A 27,137-nucleotide genomic window follows, 5' to 3' on the forward strand; every position below is an offset into this window, starting at 1 on the left:
GACACGATTGCCATTTATTTTCTTTTACAAATAATAAACACTTTTATAGATAAAGAAAATCAACAGACATTGTGCTGTCGTCTTACATGTGGTAACTAGTAAGGTTGAAATTAAAAAGAAATGTTCTAAATATCAAGATATCTGTTCGATATTTGCACATACATATTTCTTCAATGACAAAGAATAAGTTGTATTGAAATCAGAAGTTGATTTGATTTGATCCACATTTTATCTACATGACCCACCATCGCAACTTTGAGGTACAACTGTCATCTTTTTCTAATTTTGACACAAAGTAAACTTCTAACAAGAAGGATCAAATCATAACGGAGGCTAGTAACGTTTTGTCTAAAACAGTTTGCGGAAGAAACCAACAACAGTCTTTGCACAATCAAATAGAGAACTGAACAAGTTCCCGCTTCTATTCTCCACCTCGGTTCTTGCCTCCTGACGGGGATGTGGATACTGGTTGCACTTCATCTCTAGCTGCTTGAGTCTATCCTGATACATCATCTCCTTTTCTTTTTTCATTTTTTTTGCTTGCTTCTGCAGGCGCTTGAGTTCGTGCCTCAGCTCTTGAATCTCATTTTCCTTTGCTATTCCAATACCTGAAGCCATGTTTTTTCGTTCTTGTTCCAACTGTCTCAGTTTGCTCAATAAAGCTGTGTTAGGAGATCCATGCTGTCTTTTTTCATAGCTTATCTGTTCCTCAATTTCCCGGGTTTCTCTTTCAAGAGTAGTTGATCGGTGAACATGATAATCTCGCATAGATTCCAGTTCCGCTACACGATGTTCTATAGCATTTTGACTTTCATAGTGGGCGCCAAATCTTTGTTTATACTTTTGTTTGATTTCTTTTTCAATTTCTTTTCTCTCGATTTCGCGTTCTTTTTCTCTTTCTCTCTCAATTTCTTGTTGTCGCTGTTTCATTACTTTTTCAGCTTCTGTATACATACCATTAGTGTAACAATTTCCTCCATTTTGACGCATAATGTCTTCAATCATATCGAGAAGATCTTTAACTTGATCATGACAAGCAGGACTTTGAGCTCGATTGTTAAAGGCGATACTGCGACGGCCGCACTTATCAATAATTTCCTGAAGGTTTGGTGGAGCCGTTCTTATATGATCCTCCAGGGTCAATCCGTGGTGATCAAGATCATCCTTTCTGGTAAAAAGTACAATGAAGTAACGAAAGACGTCTTTTCCAAAATAGGTGACAAAGTGGTTGATGCTATCTTCTTCTTCTTTGGTAAAGCGACCAAGTCCCATTATTAACAGGAAACAGTGAGGACCAGGGGAAGTAATTCCGATACATTTAAGAATTTCTTTCTGCACAACGTCGTTAGGTGAGGTGGTGTCAAAAACTCCCGGTGTGTCAACAACTAGAATTTCTTTTCCGAATCGCTGCGCATGTCTGCTGGTACAATGTGAGGTAACAGACGAACCAGAAGTCGTAGATTCGAAAAAGCCTCCGTTCAAAATGGTGTTTCCCGTTGCACTCTTTCCGCTTCCTGCTTTTCCAAGCAGTACAATACGTACTTCATTGTCTAGTCCTCCTCCAAAACTAGGCCCCTCTTCTGGTGAACCTTGCCCTTTGGTATGACCTTGAAGTATTCAACGATTAAATGCTTAAATAATATATTGTAACAAGTGGTTGGTTGATTGATCATATGGGCAACAGTTTATGGGAAGCTTCACATTAATCATAACTCTTCGTACAAATGTTATGTGTTTTTTGTGTAAATTTTAATTCTACAACCCAAATGATGATCCTTTCCTTACTAAAAGGGGCGCGGTTGGAAGAAAATTGAAACATTTTTAGTAATTCTTTAAAAAATAATTTTACGATACATTGCTATTTTCTTAAAAGAGTATTTTTCGTTTAAGTTTGTATGCACTTAAGGAGTCTTAACAATAAATGACTTCAGCTATACCTTGCCCAAACTATTAAAGAAAAAAAACTTGAAGAAAATTAAATTCAATGTTAAGCTAATAACAGTTTGCTTTCTATATTTTCAATTTAAAACTGGGCATCTCTTTTAAATTTAGAATATAAACAGTAATACATAATAAACTTTGAGCCCTCAAGACTGACGCAGGAGTCTTGATTCAATCTGTTTTACAAATGGTTTACAAATAATCATACAGAAAAACGTTCATCAATGAAAGCTTAAATAACTGAGTTAATAACTGGTTTTTTTTTTATTGTAATATCAATTCAAAAGAACGGTTAATAATGAAATAAAATACAGTAAAGCTAGTTTCTAGTTATATATTACACAATCAAGGATATATTTTCAACAAGTTCCTATTGTTAAATTATATTGTTAAATTTAAAACAAAAATGAAGTCAATTGAAACAGGAAAGTAAATACTCAAAATAAATCGTATACCGTTAGGATTAATAAGGTCTTACTTATACATGTAAGACATGATCAATCATGTCTGACAAATACATGAAAGGCATGTTAGTAACGATCTCTAATTAAATTAGATATGTACAAGAAAAACAAATTCACGTTATCATTTTGATTTGCTCATTTAAAGCACGTGAAGGGATAAAACGATAGTAATATTTTAAACGTCATAACAGAAATATGAAAGGTGTCAGACATTATTTTTAATGTAAAAAATGCAAGAAAAATAATCAATCATTATAAATTCGGCTGGGAAAGTGAAATTCCACCCAAAGATTCACGGTCTAGGATTCGGCAAAACCTCGTCCTAGACCGTGAATCTTGTCCCCTTGGTGGAATTTCACTATCCTTCACTCGTAATAATGAATGAATCTAGTAATTCATATATTATACGTTGATATAAATTATCAGAGGGACATAGTAACTCACAAATCGACGATTTACCAAATATCGAACATTAGTTTTACTTAATGTTTACATATTTTATAGAACAAATAAAAAAAAAAATACGACGCATAAAAATTTATCAATAGAATCAAAAGGGGAAAAAATAGAATTATTTATCAACTCAAAACATAATTATTGAATTACTCTTCCGCGTCACAATCACGCAATTGCAGGGGAATGTTAATACTGCAGTGAGCCAGACAACATGGGGAAACGGCATTACAATGTTAATACTGTCATGAGCCAAACAGCATGAGGAAACGGTATTACGATGAAACCCGATGTCTTTAAGAACTAATATTATTTGTATAATTATAAAGACGCAATTCTGGTTAAATAGTTGATTATTTTCTTCGGAATAAATCAAGAGAAAATGTCTAGTCTAGTAATCTATATAAAGTTGAATTTTTGTTTTGCATATTTTTAGAATTATAACAGGACATATTTCCAAGCGGATTTATATCATTGTGAATGATGATTATAATTTTTATCGTTAAACAGTAATAGTGGTATGTCTTTGAATATATTTCCCTGTCATGTTTTCAGGAAATTAAATATTTTGGGAAAACGTGTTTTATGCTTTGAAAATTAAAACTTCCTTACAGTGTTTAATTAATTAATGAATTTCTTTTCAGTGAATGTTTAAAACATATGATCCACTCTAAATAGAATTTGCAATAGCAAGCTTTAAGTTGCAGACAAACAGATTCAATTATTATGTTAACATTCAGTTAATCATCAGTTCTGAATAAAAACAGTTTAATCTTATTTAGAAGTGATGGTAAAAAAAAATTAAAACTATGAAAAGACGCGAATATGTGATGATAATGACTATGCTTGTTGTAGCTATGATGAAGTCGACAGTTACTATGCTGACGACGACGAATTCTTAAGATAATGCCTGTTCTCTGTATATTTCTTTGTAAAGTCTTCAACGACAGTTGTGTAATATTGAGTTAATTTACATGTTAAGAATAATAACTCGTTAGTTATTCGGACTTGTTAGTTATCCTTGTGGATATGTTTCATAAAATAAAATATGTTCAATTAAAACACGACGGTTGTTCTAAAAATTCAAATTAATAATAATAAAAAACGTTTATTACTATGCTTATTTTATGCTAACTGTGTTTGTTTACTTACCACTTTTTCCTGTGTGTTCCCTCTTATTTCCACACTGGGCACACCTCTTCCCGCTGAGTATGCTAGAGTAATCACAACTGCGGCAAAACCAGTTGTTTGAAGCTGGTGTTTTCAAAATAAAAACAACTAGATATGAAAGGAGTTAGTTTCTGTTTGTTTGTTTGTTTTTTTGCAAATGATAAATTAGTCAGAAAAATATGCTCTTGTGCAAGTATATATAATTGTAAAGATGTAACGGATATTCCTTTGTTGATCAGACGGCACTATCAAAGTAATTAAGTGGCTTGTCATTATTGTGGTTTAAGTCCGAAAATACCCCTACACTTCACTGTAATCTACAACACCAGTAATAAAATTTTTTTAAGTTCTCTTAAAGTCTTCTAAATTGCCTGCGCATAAAGTTCCATTTTTATTAAATTTTTCATACATACATTTAAACGTCAAGAATTTTCATTTGTTTTGGATTCAAGCACAAACTAATTATGATGATAAATTATTATATTCTTACCCATTTTTCATAGCCAGCAATTAAAAAGTGGTCACTCAGCAAGTGTTGAAAATGATATAAATTCCGAAGTATATGTGTACGCTTCCTTCCTTACTGATATAAAAGTGGTAAGAACATTTATAGAAAGTCAGTTTGTAATAATCATATATACAATGTAAATGTTTGTGAATATTTCAAGTATAAAACTTAGCAGAAATTAATTTCTGAATGATGTATGAAAATAAAATACAAAAATGAATGTTCTATAAGCGGTTAAAAAAAACCAATATACATGTAGAACTAAATATGATGCAAGTAAAATACGGCCAACAAACGTTAAACAGTTGCTGCGATAACCAATTTAAAAAATAAAATATCAAAGTTTAAAATTCGGTTTACCAACGATGACATAATTCACCGAAGGTATTTCAATATCTCTTGACTATCATGTTTGTATAATGCTAAATAATGTGTATGTGGTTAACTGTAATAGTTACGGACATACTGAATATATTCGTGTTGTATAGATATTAAGTATTGTTAGTTGTTATACAAACATGGCCATGATTCCGATATAGAAGCTGATCAATTATTAATTATTCACCATCAGATCAACTTTAAATTGTAAACCTGGGTGTTTTTTTGGCAGTCCAAGAGGACAGAGCTCAAGAAATACGCAATCAGATCAACAAAGTTGTATGCGAAATACACATCAATTCTAATATTGACAGCACTACTCATTCTGTCACAGCCCCTCACATTCCGCCCAGGTAGATTATACCTCCTACCAAAAAACACAAAATCTGCACTTCTGACATTAAAAACTTAAAAGGGCCAGAAGCCTTACAGTGCGGAATGCTATAAGTACCAGGGAGGCCAATTATCTCTCAATGCTCCTCATCAACAATGCCTATCGGCCACTTTATAGATCACTTCCTAATACCAATAGTACAAAAACAACACACATATGTCAGAGATACTAAAGACTTTATTAATAAAGTGGAATCTCTGCACCTGAAACCTGATATCTTGCTCGTTACATATGATGTAACCTCCATGTATACTAACATGACAGCCACGGAACTCATCCAATCTGCAGCGAAAGCACTCATAAAATTGAAACAAAATGATGTTACATTGCCAATTCCAGATATTGGTTACGTATGTAACTAAATTACTCAAAATCCTACTTGAGAACAATGAATTTGAATTTAATGGCAACCTGTACAAACAAATATTAGGGGCCAGCATGGAAGCGGTTCCCTCCCCCGAGATATGTGATCTCCGCCTTTTTGATATTCTTGAAAATATTATCAAAAAATATTATCACGGAAACAAAATTGTGGCACACTACAGATATAGGGGTGACGGTTTCATGGTCATAGATGCAACAGAGAATGAAATAAGGCAGTTCTTTGAACTTGCAAATTCAGAACACAAATACCTCAAATTTACGTTCAATATTCACATGGATGAAACTGTGTTCTTGGACAAAAAAGTACTCAAAGGGCAAAGATTTAGACAGAACGGTATTTTAGATATTGAAATGTTTATCAAACCCACCGAAACATTTATGTACCTGCATCGCAGTAGTGCACACCCCAATGCTACATTTAAAGGGTTTATGAAGGGTGAAATTATTCGGCACAAGAGAAACACCTCTGATCCACACAAAACAGAGCATTTAATTTCTCAGTTCAAAAAACGACTAACTTTAAGAGGTTACTCAGAGTCTGAAATTGACAGCGTTATCTCACAGATCGAAACAGTGAACAGACAAGATTTGCTAAAGAACAACAAAACTAAATCTAATTGACCTCCCTCCGTGCTTGTTACTAATTACAACCCCGCAGTTCAACAACTCGGCAAAATATTACGCAAACACAGGAAAGTTATCCTCAAAGACAAAGAGTGTAATGAAATATTCCCGGTACCTCCTATCATTGGATATAAGCGACACATTAACCTAAACGAGCTATTAAACTCAAATAGACGGCATACTTATTATCACTTCAAGGAACATGAAGAGCAAATATAAACATAAACACGTGGTTGCCGATAACCCAACACGCGGTCCAACGGGGCAGCCAATGCGACTTCATTCACACTACGCGCGGTAACTCCCGCAGCACAATGACATGATAGACTGCCCCGCCCGATGCCAACGAGCATCGACTGCAGTTCTATCTGCAAACTCCATAGAACCACCTGTGCAAAAAATGTAAAACGAGCTAATCTCCAAGAGCTCGCAATATAGAGAATAATAATTCTCTCTGACAACAAAATGAGTGTCTTCATCATTAATATCAAATTAAAAAAACAAGCAGGTTGCATAACTAATATGCAGATAGAAAGCATGAAACAACATATTTAGATATGTGTACAACTATATTTAAACTTCATTAGGGTTGGACCTATGACGATCGGCAGACCCTGGAACATTCCCAAAATGTGCCCGAAACACCGATTCAGGTGTCAGGTCCTCTCCCGTCGGCACACGTGGTGCCGGGTGGCAATTATATTTTACGCATTTTACGTAAACTATTGTAAAGTAAAATTTGAATTTGTCGATATCTTTCACCAGAGTAACTGTACTCCCCTGTAGAGAAGAAAGATAGGTATACTAGTCAAAACTTCAAACGCCCTAAGCAAGCGTTTGTATTAGTAAACAGTGTTCCTTATTTTGATTTTTTTGACAATGACACTGAAGAAATATAAAGAATAAACTAGACATGATCTCGTTGCGAGCAACGAGGAGGTCTTCCGTGCGATTTTTTGAAGGTTATATGACCTTGACTTTGACATTTGACCCTTTATCTCCTTATCGGGGCAACAACAAAAAAAAAATTATGGTTGAATTTTGTTAGGAACATCATTCTTAGCATTTTATTCTATATTGATTTTCATACATTTTAAAATATTTGTTCTGTTTGAGGTATGTTATCAACGTTTTGTACTTCTGGCCCATAAGAACCCATTAAAAACCCCTTAATACGGAACATATGATAAAATAATTATAATATATTGTTAAATAAATGTGAGATGAACATTATTGCTTCCTAAACATATTACAAAATAATTTTCAGTAAAGTGCTATGGAAGAAAGACTTGAGAGCCCGTTTGGTCCCTAAATTGAAGGGCCAGCCCCTTTTTCTTGGCATCATACGAAAGTTCTTTTGATATTAAACATATTTTGTTCAACAAGTGTTTAGAAATTCTTTGCCGTTTTTTAGCTATCTGGGATATGACGTTTTAGGGGCTGACCCCTAATCTCCTTATTGGGGCCAGATAACAAATCTTTTATGATTGAATATTGTTTAAAACATTATTCTAAGCATCTTTTATTCTATATTGCTTTTCAAAATATTTGTCCTTTTTGAGATATATTCGATCAAAGTTTTGGACTTCTGGCCCCTTGAAACCCCTAATTACGTAACGCATTATAAAAATTTTATAATGTATAGTTTTTTTAGTGAAAGATGAACATGTTTGCTTCTTAAACTTATTACAAAATATTTCTCAGTAAAGTGCTATAGAAGAAAGACTTTAGAGCCCTTTTGGCCCCTAAATTGAAGGCCCAGCCCCTTTTTCTTCGCATCATACGAAAGATCTTTTGATATCAAACATATTTTGTTCATCAAGTGTTTAGAAATTCTTTGCCGTTTTAGGGCTATCTGGGATATGACATTTTATGGGCCGACCCCTAATCTCCTTATTGGGGCCAGATAATGAAACTTTTATGATTGAATATTAAAACATCATTCTAAGCATATTTTACTCTATATTGCTTTTCAAAATATTTGTCCTTTTTGAGATATATTCGACCGAAGTTTTGGACTTCTGGCCCCTTAAAACCCCTAATTACGTAACGCATAATAAAAATTTTATAATGTAAAGTTTTATTAGTGAAAGTTAAACATTTTTGCTTCTTAAACATATTACAAAATATTTCTCAGTAAAGTGCTATGGAAAAAAGACTTTAGAGCCCTTTTGGCCCTTAATTTGAGGGACCAGCCCCTTTTTCTTTTTATCAAACGAAAGCTCTTGTAAATATTAATTTTATTTGCTCTACATGTTATGGTAAAATATTTTCAGAAAAGGAGATAAAGAACGAAAACACTTAAAAATTACGTTGTTTTTTCAAACTCGATTTTCGGGTCCAGGCGAGCTTCGACGCTTTGAAGTCAGACAACCATAAATGCCTTTAAACACATCTACAATCTTTTGTCTACAATCCCTGAAAATTTAAATTCAATATCTTTTTTCGTTTAGGAGGAGATAGCCGGACAAAATGACCCTCTAAAAATCACTAAAACGTCGATATCTCCCGAACGGAAATGACGTCATTAAAATAAAAAATTATATATAAGGTTTTTATCAATATCTACAAGATCTGAAATTTTCACGAAAATCGGTCAAGTCGTTTTCAAGAAATCGCTTGTACAAAAAAGCGTAAGAAAAAAAAAAATAAAAGGGAAAAAGAAACAAAGCAATAACAATAAGGTCTTCCGTTGGAAACGGAAGACCTTAATAACTAGACTTTGACCCGTGCGTGCACGGGTCCAAGTGCATATGATATCGGACATTTATTAGATACATCGAAACACCGTATATTGTTAACATTTGCATAACCAAAACTTCAAGCCTACAATAATGCTGTTAATTTCACATGCTGACATTCGAAACTCTCATGATTTTTATAGTAAATGCACTGTGTTATAGTTATCTCCCGTATTTTCGTTGATGAACAGAAAAAAAATTTCCAATGAAAATAAACACGCATTTGTTTATCGGTTCCAAGTTTATCCTTGCAAATGTGATATTGTGGAAACATAAAATAAAGAGCATCCCGTGATTTAGCGTGAATGAATGCGCATGCGCAAGATTGTAAAATCCAAAAAATTCAGATGATTTCCGGAATTTTTTGAGGAATTTTTGTTGATTATTAATTAACGAAGCTTGATTGAGAAAAAATAAAAACAAATTGGTAATCTTCAAGTTCCAATGATGTTTAGAATATATAAAACCAAAGACAGTACCTTTCCGATTTATCGGTATGAAAGCTAAAAAATTCGAGTCTATTATTTTAATATAGTAGTATAGTTAACAAAACATTAAAAGGTAGCGTAGATTCAAGTTTGTTCAAATGATGATTTACGGTGTGAGTGTGGGGCCACAATTGGGGTCGAATCTTTACATATATAGAATAAATGTTTAAAAATCCCAATATTCCCAAAAACCGAATGACCAGAGAAGCTGAAATGTGTGTGGAAGCATTCTAAGGTAGTGTAGATACAAGTTTGTTTAAACCATTACCCCTGTGGGTAGGATGGGGGCCACAATTGGGGGTTGGGAAGGTTACACATAGGTATATATAGGGAAAAGTCTTTAAAAATCTTCTCAAAAATCGATTGGCCTGAAAAGCTGAAACTTGTGTGGAAACACTCTCAGGTAGTGTTGATTGAAGTTGTTCAAATCATTATCCCTGGGGTAGGGTTGGGCTACGATTGGGGGTTGAATTTTTACATAGGAATATATATAGAAAAATCTTCTGAGAAACTGAATGGCCAAAAATATTGAAACGTTTGGAAGCATCCTCAGGTAAGGTAGATTCAAGTTTGTTCAATCATAATCCCCACGTGTAGGATGGGGTCAGAATTTGAAGAGGGGGGAGAACAATTTTTACTCTTAAAAATCTCCTCTAAATCCATATGCTTTGAAAGCTGTATCATTAGCGAAAGCAACCACAGATTGCGTAGATTAAAATTCGTTTACTAAATTAAAATCTAAACTTTGAGGAGTAGGGTGTGGCCACAATTGGGATCTAATTTTACAAAAGAAAACATTTAGAATATTCACAAAATCTGAAATGTTATAATAAATGGTTATACTTATATACAAGAATTTTGACATATTGCTGATTCTTTAAAAATGTTTAGACTTTGACCCTGGGCGATTCTTTGGCCTCAAAAGGGTTTCAGACTCTAAGGTAGGTTTGTATCGCATATATAAACAATAATTATTGTTTAGGATCTTTTTGAGAACTGCAATGCTCAACATGTGATATGACTATAAAATCACCCTGTTAGAAAAGGGACATAATTATGAACATAAGTATATCCAGGGTAAAAGTGGATTTTTTTAAATACATGATCTACATGTATTATACAACATTGCCAAGATACAATGCATTTGGTATTTTGATTCTATTAAGCTGATTTTTCCATGCGTATAATAGTAGTTGCTCAGGTGAGCGATATTGCTCATCGGCCTCTCGTTTATTAGGATTAGTTCTGCTAAAGTTTTCTGCTGAGGAATTGTCCCACTCTTGGGTTTATCTTGTCCAATACATTCAGGTCATAGCAGCTGCGCGTGCGTCTATCAGAAAGTTAGCTGTACTTTGTAGTTGCTGTCATGTTGACCTCTCGATACCTGACATTTTGGCCTTCATGGCAGGCCTTTAACACTTCCTGTTGCATTAAATTTCCGGACAAGTTTGAATGATTAAATGATTATTTATTGTCTGTAAAAAGCCTATTAGAATACATGTGACTTGACGCTTCGTGAAGGACATCAGATTCAAAGTTTATAAATGAATAAAGCACGTATCATGAAAGGAAAAAACCTGTTATGAGCGGCGCCCTGCCTGGACCTCACCAACTGATCTTGAAGGTTCTTGGACAAACCTGTTTTTCACTCTACTCAATTTTATGTTTTTCAGAAGCAGCTAAACGATGGAATCGAGCAGTTCTAAATAACACACCCGAAACACAAATTGAACACGCACGGTTTATATTGATGGATATACAATTTATAATTTTCAATTAAGTAAGACACTGATGATAAAAATAACTATAATTATAACAATGAAGTCTGACAAAACGTTGTTGAGTCCAATTAAACAGCCTTTTTAGTGAAGTGCCGACAGTGGCTTAATTATACCTTTGATGCTGATGGATAAAATTAAGTAAAAATATACAATATAAATAAGACATGTTAGAAATTATTCTATGGAAAACCTGATCATTTGTTCTGAATGACAGACAGATTGTTCGAATGTTCTTATTTTTTGCCTCGTGCCTATTTTAGCTGCCAGATACAATGGTCATAACATGTAATTATTGAAGAAGCAGGTATCATGTTGATTGTCCTATAGAATGTCTACACCATTAATTGGACACTATACATGTGATGTTTTTGCTAACAAAAGATACTAATATCAATATTTGTGCGCATTGTTACCAATTCAGCATTTCATTAATACATGTAGATACCATAGAAACACAACTTTTGTTCGTTATTTTCTCGTTATCTTTAGAAATATGATAAAACGTTTTAGCTTTTGATAAGTTAATGATTTGAAATTCTTTAAAGATTATCACATAATCTTCAATTTCGTTTCGGGATTTGAGATTCTAATGCATTCAAATTTAAAAAAAATATTATAAAGCAATTGTGTACATAAATGATGATAATTTTTTTAAAAAAATTAATTGGGTTCTACCCCCTTCCCCCTAAAAAACCCAAAAAACTTATCAATATGTTATTCTGATGAATACAATGAATACAATAATTAATTTTGTGACGTCGTTGTATACATGCAATTTCATCAATGATGGACAGCTTTTTGTGACATTTTATGATAAGGAGAGAATTTTACATTTGGATTTACCATTCTTTTACTAAATCAATATAAATGAAAGGATTTCAATATTAACAGGTCTCTCTATGACGTCTAGCAAATAGACAGGTTTTATCTAGCTGCTCTGCTCAATTACTTTAATATACATGTATAAAAAAAATAAGGATGGACCAAGAGTAGACAGATAAAAACAAAAACTCAAGTAAGCCTGAATGTAGAAGCTGACACTATAATTTTATTTGTTTTGTTTTCACGCTATTCGGGAAAAAAATTAACAAAAAGAAATGTATTTTATTCAGTGTGTTAATTATTTTCCACAGTTTGAAATATATAAACCTGAAAAAAATATCATACAAAGAAAAGTAGCTTTTTGATGTGTTTATTATTTTCCATAGTTTGAAGGAAATTAACCTGAAAAAATATAACACAAAGAAAAGTAGTTTATTTAATGTGTTAATTATTTTCCATTGTTTGAGAGAAATTAAAACAAAATTGAAGGTTAAACAAAAAGCAAACATTATTTCCTTTCATATGTAATTATGCGAAGAAAGCAACAGTATATGATATCATTGTATCACATATTTTTCCCTTATGATTTTAGACTCGTGATATTAAAATTTTGAATCGAATTCATGAAAATTAATGTCAATCGACCGACGACACATCAAACGCATAAAGATAAACGTTAAAGTCGGAAAACATTAATTTCTTTACTTCCTGTTACGCAGCTACATGTAATTTAATGTATAAATAAATAACCATACTGATGTATTCTTGAAAGTCATTGTCTGAATGCAAATGACTGCGATTTTCATCAATGATTGTGAGGTTTTTTTTTTAATTTTGCGGGAAGAGAAGGCACATCGACCAAGTATGCTTTCCTCTATTTCCTATGGTAATTGATTGACAGAATTGAGTCTGTGCGCAGTTTATCAATGAGTCGAAATCCCCACCAACATAAGAAAAATCACGGACTTCGCGAAATAATTACAATGATATCAGATTTCTATTCCCATTTAAGACGACTTAAATTTGATAACCTATTAACGTGGGTTATTCATTTTCTTCTATGTCGCCACTCCTTCATATCCCCCCTTTATCACCCAAGAAAGCATATTATTCTAGTGTCGATAAAAATAATATATTTTCTTCTATGAAAATACAAATTAATGTTTGTCCGAAGTTAGACGGTTTATGACTTCTGGTCTTAAATTAAATGTTTTTATGCCAAATCGACAGTATATTAGTAATATTTATTCGACTATTGTGGTTTATAACTTTGATTTAAATGACATTGTTATCATTATCTTAATATAAACAATTTAACCGATGTAGCTGAAAACATTGTAAATCATTTATATTGATACATTATAATGTCAGTGTTCCCACGCTAGAATAGAATGCTACAAATCATCGTAATTGAATTTAAATGTCTGAAAAATCAAACCATCCTGCAAAATGACACGTTTTTAATATAAAAAAAATTCTGAATCACATTCGAAAGCTACCCGTATCTCTTAATGTAATTTTCAATTAAGTTTGACTTACAAAATACCATTCATATAATTATATGTCCTTCATATGTTAAAACAACAATTCAACAATGTATTTAACAGGTATAGCAGCCAAGCTTGCAGACTAAAACATTTTATCTCCACGGTTAATAGATGTTTTAATTTTCAGATCACTACATTTCAACAGCACTCATGATCATGCAGACATAGACCTATAGTGGCTGCATGTTAACTTTATAAAAGTTGGAATGAAAACTACCGGTATTTCAACTGCACTAATGAAGCTCTGACGTAAAGCTGAAAGATCAGACTCGAACAATTATGTGATTTTGCAAAGCTAACATGAAAGCAAACCATTATTTATGATACTTCAATAAATCTATCCTATAAGGGTTAAGTTTCACAATGCCTTCAGAATGGATATAATAGTTTTCCATTAAAAAACCTCATCAGAATTTATTTTATTCTTGTCAACTTCTCTTGGCAACAGAACAGACATGCTAACCAAGAACTCTTTTTTTTTTATTTCGATATCACTAATATTCTACTTATTGGTAATCATATAAAAATGTTGAAAAACGAGCTAAAAATGCTTTGAATTAAGCGTTATTTTCTTGCAGGCCCTCATTATATTCAATTGACCAAATTTACGAAATTTAAGGAGCTAAATTTATTAGCTTCATTCGCCTTTTGGTGACGTTAAGCAGTAACAATTTAAATATAATGTTCAGTACTTTCTTCCCAAAATTGTGCAAAGGCGTTTAAAAAAAACCCAACAAACTATTACTTTTTTAACTTGAAGTTCTTAATTCATGTTGAAAAGTATTTAAGATATTAAAAACCGTCTTAAAGAATATAATTTTGCTAACATATAAATTTTGAAGATTGATCGCTTAACATAGTCCTCTGCCAATATCGATCGAATTGCACGTGGGCATTAACGTTGAACAGCTCCTAACTGAATCATTTTATTTTACGTTATATGTTTAGATATTGTAAAAAGGTAGACCACACAAAAATAAACCGTATGATAAATCGTTTCATTTATGCCATTCGATTTCTTATCTTTATGTTCTTGGGGGCTTCCCTTATTAATCTTTGTGAGAATCATGACATTTACTTCGTAGCAAGTGAAGACCATCATAATTCTCAGCTATAGCCTATGCCACGAAAAGAAAGCCTTTCATTACAGTTTTCCGGATGTAACTGTAGGCGTGGCACATTGCTGACAATGTGAGTACTAAGCAACCACTTACGTAGAAGCAAGACAAAGAACTCTTATATATAACGCTGTGGTTTTAACAGAATACGCATAAGTTTCGATTGAAGAGCACGGCACGATCATGGAAAGGAACACAACAGACCAAAGCCTATTTGATCTTCCACAAAATATACCTTCCATGTTGTCTGGAATGACTATTGTTTCTCTAAACTTGCTTGCTTTACTGATTTTGGCTCAGACCAAAAGGATGAACTTTCAAATCAAAGTCATGACCATGAATTTAGCGGTAACCGATTTTCTAACTGGAATAGCGATCGTCCTCGATGCCTTCCTAACTTTGGCCCTGCCTGAGTACCTGTGTCGGCCCCTGATGTACTTGTATTGTATCGGGGTCGTCGTTTCTTTCATGACCATCACGGGCCTCCTGTTGGATCGAGTTTTTGCCATTTTCTATCCCTTTCGTTATCAGAGGTTTGCCTCTAACGAGAAGAAATTTTCTTCTGTCGTCTTGGTCACTCTGTGGATAGCGGGAGGCTTTCTGTCTGCTGTGAATTATATTGATGGCTTCAAAATTTATAACACAGCCTACATAGCGGTATGTGCATCGTACAGCGTAATCGGAAGAGTTGGGCTTGGTATAGTTACCATGCTTTTCAGTTCTTTTATTATTTTGAATTTGTGCCTTTATATGCTGATGTTTAACAAGATTTACAGACTATCTAGATCTGTTTATCCTAATGACGAACTGAGAAGCATTCACCTGTATAAGAAACACACCAGTATTTTGTTCAAGCTTTCAGCAATCACTGTCAGTTTTATGCTTCTTTATACTCCAATGATTGTGTTAAATGGGATTGCTGTCTTCAACAACGATCTAGCTAAATCGCTCCAGGGATGGCAGAGATTTGCTGGCTTATTAATTCTTCTGAATTCATTTATTAATCCGTTTCTCTTTGTGTTGAGGTTCACTGAATGCAGATACATTTTCCTGTCCATCGTCTGCTTCGCCTGTAAATCTCAAAGAGAAAAGTATCAGAATCTGAAGAAACAATTTGGTGTGTCGTTTTTGGATGAGCAATCCCAGGGAAACACTGTGGATACCTTATGACACTTAGTATATACATTGCTACGTGTAACATGTTTTATTTACTGATAAACAAATTAAATTTTCACAGACATTATTAATCTTGTGACGTATTGCAAAACAATAAGATCATCTCACAAAGGTATGTATATTTGACATTCGTTGTATATAATCCGAGCATACATGTTTAAAGTAAATTTTTAAGATGTTTATTATCGATTTTAGGCATGTTTTTAATATGTATTTTTTTTTATTTGATAAAATATGCATGTGAGAAGTGTTTTAATATTGCCTTATTTAAAAGTGTACGGACAAAATAAAATTAAATACTTCATCGGGCTATTAGTTTAATTCAATATTGATTGTGTTCAACGGCCTTACATGACATAACTTCTGCGTTGGAGTTTTAGATGAAGCGGTATATTTGCTATATTTTGAGGCAATGTAATTAAAACAAAATCTAATTGCGTTATATTTTGAAAAAATCTACGCACATTGAAAATTGTTTATCGTTGAAGCAAATTCATTGATCCCTGATGAACCCTTTGACATGTTTTTATCGTTAAAGTAATATAAACAATATATATTAATCATAGAAATGTGTAGATACAAAAAATTCACGTAAGGATTTTACACATGTGTAATAATTTCACTTTCGTTTTTCAAGTTACATGTCTTGTGTCTTTTAATTTTTTGTCAATAAACTAATATTGGCAGACAACAAAATTATACAATTTTTTTCCTTTCCGATTATCATTTATAGTTTAAAAACCGTCAACTAAATATAACATTTAGTCATATTCAGAATTGTATTATGATAAGCAACTTACTATAATTTTAACTTTAAAAATAAACGTTTAGCATGACTTTAAAAAAAATAATACCTTTTATCAGAAGAAAAAAATACATGCGTATAGACTTTGTTAATAATGTGCTGAATATAAATAAATTTCAAGTTTTCTTAAAACATTTCCAAGTTTTTATGACGGTAATTTTTTTAATCCACATATACTTTAAAGACATTGCATTGTTTTCAGCATATCTATTTTTTGTGGAAACATCTATCTAACAATCAAATCCATAGATTCTTTGGTGATAATGATGACACTTAAAACACAATTTGACTGAATTTGAATTATAATACATTCAGATTTAAATTTTGTCCGCTGCTATTACAAGTCGGGGAAACAGTTATTATTATTAAAACAGTAACCTTATCGAAAAGGTGGGATCACGTCGAGTTGGCAGACACAGACCATCAGATCTAACGAGACGTGATCCGACTCTTTGGATCAAGTTATTGTTATTGTTTTAAACTTGTCACAAAAATAGCTCGACACTAAGGGCTGACAGTTAGTATAAATTCTCAGCCCTGTTAAAATTCAGCCAGCCCAGAGAAAACAGTTAACATTTGTTTATCTTTTATTTGCATGTAAAAATATAATAATTATATTTGCATGCAAAACATTTAGGTAAGGTTTGCGGTTACAGGGAGATAACTCACACATTTTCATTGTGATGTAACACCAACTACCCTTTATTTCAGTTATGACGTCAAAATTTATATGACGTCATAAATGATTTCAGTTCTTTTTATTTCGCGGGTTTTTTTTTAGTTTCAATGAAAAAATAAGAGGACACAAACATTTTATCAATTTCCACGAAAACGAAATCCGCATCATATGGTTTTGAATAGTGTTTTAGAAACATCAGATTACACATATTCTAAGATACGTTTTTCCTGAAATCGGTGGACTTGGAAAGGTTTCAAATAAGATGTTTTCGTTTTCATAATAGTAGTCTAAAATTAAGACTTTTGTTGCATTTTATTCTATTTTTAGATAGTTCATCGGAAAGTAATAAAAGTGAATCATGATATTAATAGTGATATTATTTTCGAACATTTTAAGCATAAATAACCCCCGTAATAGTCACATATAAATGTACATATTTTCACGAAATTGTTTACATTTCATCAAAATGAAAATTGGAAATCATGAACTTTGACCTTTTGTACTTATAAAACGGGACGGGCAAAGTTCATTTGAATTTCATGAGAAAAAAGACTTCAGTATAGTGAACAAAATGGTATGTAATTTTGGTACAACCTCTAAAAAATGCAAGCCGCAAACCTTACCTTAAAAAGTCTGTTTTTCGTTTATGTTTCGCAATAAACTTTGCTCTATTTCTCTTTTTAGGTGTTTTGTTATCGTCCATCTTCTTTCTTTTAGGACTGATGGTCCTAAATTACACCGAAGCATGTCTGGGGACTCTACCTCGCAATGCTCACACATGCCACTTCAAAGCATAGTCTATGTAAAATAAACGCTTGTATTAACTGTTGTTAAATTACCTTACAAGGAAAGCGATAGTTTAACAAGGATTTAACTAGTTAAAAAATCCCAAAACCACGATCACGATATTATGACACTTTACCAAAGGCTATGCGTCTCGGGCGGTCAGGCTGACGCTTGTTTTTAACACTGGTTATAATGATAAATTTATTATATAACCTTGTCCATTTAAGTTTTTATTACAAAAAAATGCTTTGAAAATACAGACTGTTTTAAAACGCACTAAAATAAAGACGTTATCTAATGCGTACTACGTCATCAGTTTTAAAGAGTGGTGATCGGAGCATACTCTGTAAAGTTGATATTATCAAGAAAGTAAAATTGATGGATATATAATAAAGTACATTATATGGATATCGTTGTCATTGCACAGGGCGATGCGCACCTCAAACAACTGCACAATCAGTGAATAAAAAGCAATGATGTACTACATGTTTACGGGGGTGTTAAGGAAGTATATTAGCTCTTATTTTGACTGTTATATTCAAAATCGTGGAATTAAATAATTATTTTGAATAAGATCAAAAACTTAGTATTGTCCTTTAAAATAGATGTAAGTGCAATAAAATCGGGTAGAACATTACTGCCAAACTGGTGCATTATCACGTGACAACTATATATAGCTTACGTATATTCCTTAACATAAAATGAGATAGAACAACACTACACCGCGGTTTCTAAAATAAAATAAACATACCAAGTGAAAGCCAATCATCTCAGTTTAATCAAAACCGCTGCTAGAATCCTATGTTTTTCCTTATAAAAAAGTTATTCATCCGGTTCTCGAATAACCTTCCACACTTTTATATAGTTTGCACGGAAAACGGCAAATTGCATCAAAACAACACACAACATGGGATTTGAGCAGCACTTTTCAATTTAAGCATTGATTAAACTAACGATACTTATAAAATTCAAGTTCAATATATACGGGGTAGTGTTGTTCTAATCGGATTTTTATATCGTAAACAACGACAGAGGAAAGCCTGGCCGAGAAAGAAAAGCAAATTTACATACCTTTTAGTGAATGATTGATAAAACTAACATCTCCCCCAGTATTCTTATGTTCAATTCTCAATAAATCACACCACAATACTTTATTAGAGTTCTTAGATTAGTTATATTTTGAATATGTTTACAATGCTTTCCGATCAAATTCACACGACATTCAACTTTTAGTCATGATGGCATCATAGTGTAAATCTACGTAATACAAACTAATTTCTGGAAAAAAAATGTCTTCAGTATTTTTTATTTGTTTTTGATCTACGTTTCGTTGCTTAAATATTTGAATATGTGCATAATAACATAATAATTTTATTTTACAACGATTGAAAAGCAAGTTCTACAACTTGTAGTGTTGTTCTAATCGGATTTTTATATCGTAAACAACGACAGAGGAAAGCCTGGCCGAGAAAGAAAAGCAAATTTACATACCTTTTAGTGAATGATTGATAAAACTAACATCTCCCCCAGTATTCTTATGTTCAATTCTCAATAAATCACACCACAATACTTTATTAGAGTTCTTAGATTAGTTATATTTTGAATATGTTTACCACTGTCGTGTATCCGCGCCGGTAGTGACGTGTTTGGATAAAGTGAAAATGGTGGTTCCGTTTGCTTCTTGAAAAGTTTTCATGTTATTTAAGGCATACATTGTCTACTTTTACATGAAAAAGATCGTCAGATCTATTTAAAAGTGTATAAAATCTGTAAATTTCTACGAAGTTTATTTCAAAATTATGTAAATAAGCAGTTTATGTCGATTAATTTTGAACAACGGAACATGTTTGGATGACCTTGTTTTTCAAAATAGGAACGGTTTGGATACGCATCTGATACGGTTTGGATGTAATTAATATGTGAGTGTAAACAGTTCCTTTAATTTCCCCTCGCGAAGGGGATATAGCATCGCTACTGTGCGGTATACATGCCCTCATTGAAAAGCATGCTTTCAATACTGTGAATATCATCATGTGATAGACATATAAAGTCACATTGTTTAAAAAAATAAACATGCACGTTAAAGACGTGTGCATTTAAGCCAACAAAACTTAATATACCGTAATTTGAATTTAAATTTTACACACGCTCAAAGTAACTTGCAATTGGCTTATAAAAATGGCATACAGAGTGCTTTACAAATATGTTAAGTCTGTTCATTCCATCGATATTAATTTCGAAAGATTCAGCCTTACCAAAATCTTAACCGACACAAAAACACATGTGTTTACGACAGTTTCAATTGTTATGCTTCTATAACGTTATCGGCTTTAAACGTGAAAAAATAAAAGAGATCAGTCAAATACAGAATTATACCAACTTTAAAAAATGTTAAAGTCTGTAAAATCATCTAATGATACAAATATTGTTTTTCTCTTTTAAAATTGAAACGATATAATATATAGATACACTGCACAGAACAAACCGTGATAACGTGGATTTTTAATTATTGGTATCCTGATATGGGTTTCATGGAAATGAAAAAAAATCACTTTTGATACAGAGTATTTAACTTATCAAATATCATACTTGTCAAATTTTTTAAATTAAAAATTGAAACGTTCCCAAACAACTTTTTAGTTTTGCAACAGCCTAACAACAGCGCTTTGGCAAATTTTTAACTATGAAATTTTTATCATTATACTTTCATGTTAAATACTAACGCGGGTTTTGTACATTTTCTGCAGTAACGCCACCTTTATTTCCCGCATGAGTCACCAAAACTTCTTGATATACAGTGATAAATATTTATCGTTTTGATTTTCTGGTGAGAATTATGATTGAATAAATGTACATATAAAATGGCTGTTTACTTAGGTCTCGACATCACTTGAATTTTTTGGACCAACTATTTCTAACAGACATCTATGGTACTTTGTATTATATCACTGGGAGTGAAATAATTGTAGAAATTTCTTTGTCTAGCGATGTACAGGCTTGGTATTGAATGAAAACGAGGCTCACTTTCGTAATATTATTACCAAGCACGTTCTCCGTTAAACGTACTTCACGATTATAAATATCATTTCAGAATTACTAAAAAACACATCATATAGTCGCTTGCCATAAAAGTAGTAGAAAGTTGTCTGTTAAGGTGTTTATATGATGTATTGCTTTTCAGGTTAAAGGTGAAAATCTTTTTCTTTTTTTCTTTTCTTTTTTTTTTTACATTTTATTGTGTTCCTCGTGTTTCAACTCATATTTTCTTTATAATTTAAAATTAAAGAAAGTATAGTCTTTTGAAATGTTAGTAAAAAAAACTTGATATAACTATATTTACATTTTTCAGTGTTTTTTTCATGTGATAACACTAAGTATCAATTTGTTCATATTCAGTCCAGTAAATTCAAATGACGTTTGCTTATTCAAATATTTAAAAGTACAATTGCTTTGAATTAAATTAATATAAGTAATAAGAAATCATTCTTTTGATATTGTGAAGTGTAATTTCGTTTCGGGGTTTATTGGGTTTGACCACGCCCCGACCAAAATAATCAACTTATGATATTCGATCAAAGAATGATTCCTTATTTGTTAAATAATCAATTTCTGATCAATTATATACTTAATACATTTGTATACCATTTAATCAGAGGAAAAAAACATGCTTGTCTAAAGAAATGAACTTAGTCATCCAGTTTTAGTTCCCTTCGAACATGTGGAAGTATTTTGGTTTTATCACATTTATAAAAATGTCGGACAGGAAAGAAAAATTCATCGTCTGTACATTATGTTCTTTTTACCTGACTTAAAATACATCTTTTGCATGCTGTGTAATTGAATGAACCAATATTTTTTTAAAAGATGTATCTTCAGTTGCACACCGATAAAATGCAAACTGCTCTCTTTATGTCTAAAATATCAAAAATGCTATAACTTTAAATTATTCAAACCGTACCATTTGCACAATTTAAATTTTAGCATCCAAACCGGAATAATTTATTTATCCAAACCGTACTACTTCTTTAGCAGGTGCATGAAGTTATTGCTATTTTTATACATATTAATGTATTAAAAAAACATCGGTTTGATTTTATTTGGTTAATTTATTGTTTTAAATAAATTTTGGCTGCTTCAGATTTTTAGTATGTATTATATTATCTACGTAATCTAGAAATAGTTCTTGGTTTTAGCGTTAAAATGACACGTTAACGATTGATTTTTCTACAAATAAGTCGTTTTTATTCACGATGAACAAAAATAACGCACACTCTTTTCAACTGCAAAACCTTCAGAAAAATATGAACGACTATTACGATATTTTAATTAATATTTACCTCGTTGTCGATAGAAAAAAGGACACAACACTCATTGTTTTTGCAATGGATACGCCATTTTCACGTTATCCAAACATGTCACTACCGGCGCGGATACACGACAGTGTTTACAATGCTTTCCGATCAAATTCACGCGACATTCAACTTTTAGTCATGATGGCATCATAGTGTAAATCTACGTAATACAAACTAATTTCTGGAAAAAAATGTCTTCAGTTTTTTTTATTTGTTTTTGATCTACGTTTCGTTGCTTAGATATTTGAATTCTTTGAATATTTGAATATTTGAACATAACATAATTTTATTTTACAACGATTAAAAAGCAAGTTCTACAACTTTTATTAATATCTCTCGTTGGCACGGATGTTAGCGCGAATGGGTCATTGGTATGGGAAGAAGCCGGAGTATCCGGAGAGAACCTACGTGTCCAAGCGGGCGACCGCCATACCCTATCACATACATCCACTGTCGATCACGGGGATCGAACTCGGATCGCAGCGGTGAAAAGCGAGTGCATTGTCCACTACGCTACTTGGACACCTGATGACAATGACAATCTTGCTATTTTTCGTTTTTGGCAAAATATAAATGCATATTCATAGCTTTAAACTAGCGAAAAAATAATTAAAATCATAAAAAATAAAGAAGTAATGACGACTAACCAAATTTCTGTGCTTACATGTACAATATTGTGATACGCGGTAGTCTTTTTGTTTCATATATTTTGATATGATTTTTTAGACAAGGAACCTCATTATTAATCATCGGGGTAAATACATATTTATTTGACCTTATTGAATATAGACCTTGTAAATAGCAGTATGGTTTAGATAGATTGAGACTGTGTTCGCGCTAACATTACGACATTGAATCAGCATATTTGGCAAATTAAAACAGTATTTTAATGCAAGAAACGAGTATAAAAAAAACCCACCCCCCCCCCCCCCAAAAAAAAATGAAAAGGAGGTTATTTTGTTCCTTTACATGGTATGGTTAAACTTCAACCATTATTTTAATATAATTCAAATATTGTGTTTAGAAATCTTTATGCAATAAGGCGTCAGATATCAGCATCCTCAAAGCAACTATCGATTTTTTTCTTTTCTTCTTCAGAAAAACCAATGCTTCAGTTTGAAAAACCACCTAATAAAAAAACCAGACAGGTAGATGGTTTCTTTTGGTATGTATACAAAAACCGATAATCTCGCTTCTTATTTAAAATTTAAAAAAAAAACAAGAAAAAAGTGTCACAAAGCTAATGATTAAAGTCAACATTATGCCTCTGTTTTATTACGCAATATCGGAACTTTAATAAAGGTTATATACACAACTGCATCTGTACAGGAAAATAAAAATAGATATTATTGCTCACTTGAACATTACCTATATGTCTCTTGTAAACATTGACAAAGATTGTACTTAAACGGCAAAATAATTGACAATTGACATATGTTTAGCTAATTTTCACAAGAGTACAACTGGTTAGTTGATACTTTGAATAATCTGTCGAAATTCGTCGTTTGGAATTTTAAACATGGAATGTCACACGAGGTGACATTAAAAATTCAAATTTTTCTGAGAGTTCTTTGAGATAAAATAAAATTAGAAATAATGAAAAATTCTAAATTCGACTTAATTCTTCGGTTTCAGGTAAATAAACTGGAGGTTAGATAAATGAGGAATTGATTTACTACCTAGCGAGTAAAATTGATAAACCAAGTTGCTTTGTGTGGAATAAAGGGTAGAATCTCGCTCTATCTTAATAGAACAGAGAAAAGTTACAGAGCGGAGACTAACAAGCAAGATCCGCATTATACTTTTGTTACATTACACAATATGGGAACTCATTATCAGGTTTTATTTACAACCATGATGTTACATGAAATTATTCAACTCTCTGCTACGCATTTTGTTACTTCCCACTTAATAATATCCTTTTCAAACTCTTTCGAACACTAACACATTGTATTTAAAGAAAGCAAAAAGCATCATTGTACCCAAAAAGCTATAATTGTATTAACCTAAAATTTGAATTTAAAAAGTATTATATATTGGTCAAAAATATTTTTACAAGTAAGTGAGTCTTCGCTTATTCTGCATATTTTAAAGAGATATGGATTCATTGGTCGAACATGTCTTAAAAATTATCAAATGTACTCGAATCATCGATGCAATTTCAGGGTTTTTTGTATATTAAATATTACATTAAATTGAACACGATATGGACAGCTTTTCTTATTCTTTAGTTTCACCTGTTTTGTTTTCTTCTCCTTTAAACCCCTCGGATAACCAAAGAGCATATATGGAATAAGCTTGACATTTTAGCATTTTTAAAAGTCTACATAGCGTATGAACTTCTGTCCAATTTAGAGGACTTGCGTTTTTAAGTAATTTAAAAAAACATATATACGATTGCGTCATTTGTCATAACTCATATAAAAAATCCATTAAAATAAGTACAACGGCTAAAATGTAAAATCAAAATTAGATATTTATACTAGTCAGTTTTGAAGCATGGGATCATGAATCAATAAAATTATAAATATTTTATAGTCGATACTCAAATGAGAACCTACCTTTTAAACAGATATCCTTTTTTCCCATATAGAATCCCATAGATGACAATGTCCTACTCAATCATATTCAACATTGTGTTAAATTTTTTTTTCATTATACTTTCATATTAAATGCTGAACTCTGATTTGTAAGAACGCAGTTTCCAATACTTTCTATCACCTTTAGCGTTAGCAACACACTTGATGACGGGTAAAACCACGCATTGTTACAAGCGCGTAAATTATGCGCGTGCGTTTTGCTGTAGAATTCACGTCAGCAGTAAAGTTTACTTTAAAATTAAGACATTCAGTATGATAATTTTAAGTACTCAATGTTATTGGAATGATGCTTTGACTCTGTTTTTTTCGAGGTGTTATTAGGCAGTATTTATTTTTTTTTTCATCATTTTTATAGCAGTGTTTATAATGGATTCTTAAATTTGTGATATTCTTTAAAGCAAAAACAGATGAAGAACCAATGGATACTCAAAAAAAAATCTCATTACTGTTATCCACTAAAACAAAATCGACCGAATTTTTGCTACAAAGCATTCAATCACACGAGTGTAGTTTCACAACCTCATATATTGTATTATTATATGCTTTGTTTTCTGAAAGAAAACAAAATTATGAGAGTTAAAACATACTAAATAAAACTTTTTAAGGTAGTCCATTCATACATGTAACTAAGGCGAATTTAACAATTTTGATTGGTCTATACTACATCAAATACGTATTTGAAAGTTATTATGTGGCTGACATAAACCAAACTCGGTACTATGTATGTAGTCCATTTAATGAACTTTTTGCACTAAAACTGTTTTAAAGAGTTGTCTGCTCTTTACGGACATTTTAAAAATTCATTTTCTGAAAATATGTATGGTAAATTATGAACTATTTTAGCATAATAGAAGAAAGGGAACGCTTTTGCAACGTTTCACCATAAGAAAATGTGATAAAATTACTTGTACTAAAGAATATATACTAGTACTTAAAATGCATGTTTCCCAAAGACTTCAATGCAAACTTCAACATGTGATGAATTTGTTAATATTGATTTTTTAAATTTCAGAGGGGAATATTTATAATTCAATAAACCCTTTTAAATCGCACGAAGATTTTATTGATCAAACTCTATTAAATATGAAATATGATGGTTATGGATGGACTACCTTAAAATGCTTGTACATAATTATGTTCTTGCATTTGTGGATATTAATGTATCGTTACACGTGTATGTATACCTATGACGTTATGCTTGTAGAGATATATAAGTATTGTATGCATACTAATAAAGTTTATTTGAACATGTATACGAAAGATTAACAAATGTGATATGATATAAAAGCCTAGAGAATAGAGCTAAATGTTTTGTTTAGCAACTTTTAGAATAAAAATATTATAAATTCTTCTTGATGTAACCAGTTTGCTATTTTGCCGTATTGTAAGATGTGAAATGCATTGCGTTCATAAAAATGTCACACGGTCGTTTGAGGATCAATGCGTCTTTCTATCCCAAAGAACCCCAATGATAACCAAATAAACCCACACACTTTTACAGTTTATGACCTATGCAGTTGTTATTTGCTATTCTGTCATGCGTCTGAAGGAAAATTACCCGCAAATGCTTTTGCCTTTTGGATCGTTTATCATTAAGAGCAACTTGATGATTCAATTGAATAAATCGGATTGTATAGTGATGGTTGCACAGACAAGAACAGAACTGTTGTTCTTGTCAATTCTTTTCTAGAAGTTGCCATTAATAAAAACATCCAGATAGTCAAAAAATCTTAGAAAAGGGGCGTACACAAATAAAAATTGACAATGTGCAATGTGTTATTAAGCAAACAATCAAGAACAAACAAATCTACAGCCCACAGAGCTATGTTCATGCCAGTAAATTATATCTATCTTCTCAGTCCTACAACAGGAGGTATATGTCCAATGAACTCTTCAGGGCTATTAATCTCTAAAATACTACCAATC

The 27,137-nt window shown here is 32.1% G+C and overlaps 1 protein-coding gene across 1 annotated transcript; it reads right to left on the reverse strand.

Moving 5' to 3' along the window:
* LOC128160536 (GTPase IMAP family member 4-like) lies at positions 1-4,563 on the reverse strand. Its single transcript, XM_052823874.1, has 3 exons — positions 4,519-4,563; positions 4,011-4,112; positions 1-1,607 (listed from the first exon to the last, which is right to left on the reverse strand). Exons 1-3 carry the CDS (start codon positions 4,520-4,522, stop codon positions 349-351), a joined length of 1,365 nt encoding a protein of 454 aa, XP_052679834.1. The 5' UTR covers positions 4,523-4,563; the 3' UTR covers positions 1-348.
* Positions 4,564-27,137: the final 22,574 nt, after the last annotated feature.

Source organism: Crassostrea angulata, chromosome 8, assembly GCF_025612915.1.
Source record: "Crassostrea angulata isolate pt1a10 chromosome 8, ASM2561291v2, whole genome shotgun sequence".
In the NCBI taxonomy this organism is placed as follows: Eukaryota; Metazoa; Mollusca; class Bivalvia; order Ostreida; family Ostreidae; genus Magallana; species Magallana angulata.